Genomic DNA, 3,356 nt, shown 5'->3' on the forward strand with positions numbered 1-3,356 from the left:
GAAGGTGGAAGAGGCTCTGGTCCAGCAGCCCCTGGCTCAGCCTGATGCAGGTTGCTGGGTCACACCGGAGACAGAGGGAAGAAGAGAGAGCAGGCAGGGCTCTGCCCAGCCCTGCACACTGGCGTGAGTCCCGAGGAAGGTTGGCCCTATGGCTGGAGGTGGAAGTAGATCGGCTCCATTAGCTTCAGATTCACAGCTGGGAGCTGGCCCCGCTCTGGGTGCTGGGGCCAGCCGCGTGCTTCTTCAGAGCCTACTTGCCCTGCGGTTTGGCCTTAGGAAGTAAAAAAAAACCCAGCTGCTATGCGTGTGCTGCCTGGGGCAGGAGCCTCCCCAGGGTCCCTTCCCGCAGTCAGGGTGGTCACCAAGAGGTGACATCCCCTGGCCAAGCCATGGTGGTGAAGCAGGGACCTGGCAGGGCTTGCAAAGCACCCACCAAACTCATCACAAGCCCTCCCTGTGAAGATACACAAGTTGCAAACTCCAAGTTTGCAGGGCAGAAGTGGTGGGGGGTTTGCTCCCGTTGCTGTTTGCTGTGGCACCCATTGGGCTCAGCCCAGGGTGGCACTGGCGGGGCAACAGCCCCAGGACCGCATTTATTTGGGGTGGAAGAGGGATTGCGGAGGAGTCAGACTGCTCCCAGTTGGAGGGAGGAAGGATGGAGACCAAGACAAAGTATCCATGCCTCGATAGAGCATGTCCCAGCTCTTCCCAGCAGCCCAGTCAGACTGGGAAAAGCCTGTCTGCTGGTGGATAAACCCACCTCTGGGCTTCCCACATTCCCAGTTGAGCACAGGGCTGGGTCTTACCTTCCTGGCAGAGCTGGCATCCAGCTTCTCTTGGAGGCGAACCACCCATGGGGCTTGGAGTGGGGCACAGAGGCGCTTGCCCTTTGTGGTGATGAACCTGCCAGGCCCATGGGGAAAAACACCATGGGGTGAGCGGGACACCCCAGGGATGCTCCAGCACAGCTCAAGCTCTCACCCACTGCCTCCCTCACTGCATTCTTCCATGTCTACCTTGGGATGACTTTCTTCCCTGACTTTTGTCCCAAATTTTCCCCTCCCAGCAGGTGTGTCCTGCTCTGTTGAGCCTCTGATCTCCAGGGTCTCTTCCACACCCCTCCCTATTCCCTTGCCCCCAAACCCAGCTCAGCGTCCCTCCTCCACCTTGCTCTGCCTCCCTCCCTGCCTCCCTGCAGGGTCCATCCCTTGGCCATTACCACCCTGGAGCTGTTGTACCTCAGCCATCACCACCCTGGGGCTCTTACACGGCAGCCGGGATGTTGCAGCCATCCTGCACCAGCTGGAGCCGGTAATCCTGCACTATCCGCCGCGGGATGGGCATCTCGCTTGTCCGCAGGCAGCAGTCGAGGACGTTGTTCCCGCCATGCACTGGAGGAAGAACACACCATGCAGGCTGTGGTTGCTCTCCCCAGGTCAGCTGTGCCTTTACCTTGGAGGGTGCAGCGGCTGCGGGGCTGCCCCAGCGGATGGTGCCCACCAGCGATGCCCTCACACACTGCCCCGGAGCTTTATTGCCCCCATGCCCTGGTGCCAGGAGCCCTTTGCCTCCTTCCGACAGTAAGCAAAGGAGGTGAGAAGCAGCAGACTGGCAGAGGGCAACACTTCTACATGCCCCTGGGCCAGCACCTGTGGCAAGCAAGGCAGGATGGGGGGGTTCACCCACCTTCAGGATGCTGCAATACAGACACCCATTCCTGAGGGGTTGGGAATGACTAAAGCTTTATTTGCTGAAGCAATCATTGGTTTTGCAGCTACTCCATCACCAGCCCACCCCGCACCAATCAATCCTGTGACAGCTGAGGGACACAGCTGTCTGCACTTCCCTGCAGGATAGGGGACCTCAGTCCCCCTCCAAGCAAATGCTGTATTCACTCTTAACGCCCGTCATGCCTGGCAGTGCCCAGGGATGCCTGTAATCCCAAGCAGCAAGGTATGGTGCAACACCACAAGATGTTTCCACTCCCCAGCTCCCCACAGCAGAGCAGAGGGCCTGGTATCACACACTGCCCCCCCCAGACAGCTGTGACCTGTGCAAACCTGCGTCCAACACTAGCAGCCCCTCAAACACAGACTCTGCCCTAACACGCTCCTTCCCTCCCGCTCCCAGCCCTGTCGCTTGCCCCCAAGCTGCCCCACACCAAAGGGTGCCAGGGATGCTCCCCTGGTGTGCCGGGCAGAATGGGATGGAGGCGATCCCAGCCCAGTGTGCACAAGCTGGGCTGGGGCACTGGGAGGCAGGATTGCTCCACGGCCTTTCCCAAGTGCAGCTTTCCAACCCCAGTGCCCTGCAGGCTTCTGCCTGGACTTTGGGCAGGGCAGAGTCCCTCTGGGACAGGTTACAAGCAGAGGACACAGGAGTGCTGCGGCAGAGCTCCAGCAATGGGTCCCTCTAAAAGTCTGCTGTAAATGCAAAAGGGAGCAAGAAACTGGATCCTCTCCCTTCCACAAGAAAGGCAGCCTGAAAGGTTCCCTCTTACCATCCAGGATACATCTCAGCACCAGGAGACTGAGGCAGAGAAGATGCAGCTGCTGCATTTTGCTGGTGAGTCTTGCAGAGGATGAGCTGGAGGCGACGGTGCTCCAGGCAGGAGAGGTGAGCTCTGCACAGCTTCCCTGCGTTCTGCTGCTGGTGCTCCCCACTGCCTATTTATCTTTCCAGTCCGTGGCTTTCACTTTCTTTTGGAGAAGAGGCGTGGGAAGTTGCCACAACTCTTGCCACAGGCTGGATTTTAATCTTTGAGGAGTTCCCGAACATCCCGGCTGCTTTCCCTGCAGCCAGCTGCTCTGCAGTCCCAGAGCCAAACACGCTCCTGCCCTCTCCGCTGCCAGCACCGGGGCCACAGGGGCTGCTGGACAGGGCCAGAGCAGCTCCAGGGTCTCTTCACCTTGCAGAAGCACCCTGGGGCCCTGGGCAAGCACATGGGTGGTCTCACCCCATACATTTCCCAGTTCCTCCTCTGAGACATCTCTGGCACGTTCCCATTAGATATCGCATAGGCTCAACACGCTGATTCTGGGGGGGAGAACTTGCCTCAAGCCCATTTGTTTAGGTATATATCTGTACTGGGGTGATGCCTGGCTCCCCTGAGCCCCCCCATCTTGTCGCAGGAGCCTGGCTGACCCCCCCAGCCCTCCCCAATGCCCATGTGAGGGCAGGCTGATGGATGGAGGGGAGCCCATCCAGTGTGCTCCGCTCCAGGGCCGTGATCTCACCATGCCAAAAGACAACCTGGTTTCCAGGTGTCCCAGCAAATGGGCTCATGGCCAAAGGCTACAGAGCTTCCTGGAAACAGGTTTTCTCAGCACAAGAGCAGAAATCCCCCACAGAGGCTG

The 3,356-nt window shown here is 59.2% G+C and overlaps 1 protein-coding gene across 1 annotated transcript; it reads right to left on the reverse strand.

The window, feature by feature from the left end:
* Positions 1-250: 250 nt before the first annotated feature.
* On the reverse strand, positions 251-2,989 carry LOC104262228 (C-C motif chemokine 19). The gene is made up of 5 exons (XM_009818519.2): positions 2,957-2,989; positions 2,501-2,666; positions 1,268-1,391; positions 807-903; positions 251-271 (listed from the first exon to the last, which is right to left on the reverse strand). Exons 1-5 carry the CDS (start codon positions 2,987-2,989, stop codon positions 251-253), a joined length of 441 nt encoding a protein of 146 aa, XP_009816821.2.
* Between the last annotated feature and the right edge of the window lie 367 nt (positions 2,990-3,356).

This window comes from Gavia stellata, chromosome Z (genome assembly GCF_030936135.1).
Source record: "Gavia stellata isolate bGavSte3 chromosome Z, bGavSte3.hap2, whole genome shotgun sequence".
In the NCBI taxonomy this organism is placed as follows: Eukaryota; Metazoa; Chordata; class Aves; order Gaviiformes; family Gaviidae; genus Gavia; species Gavia stellata.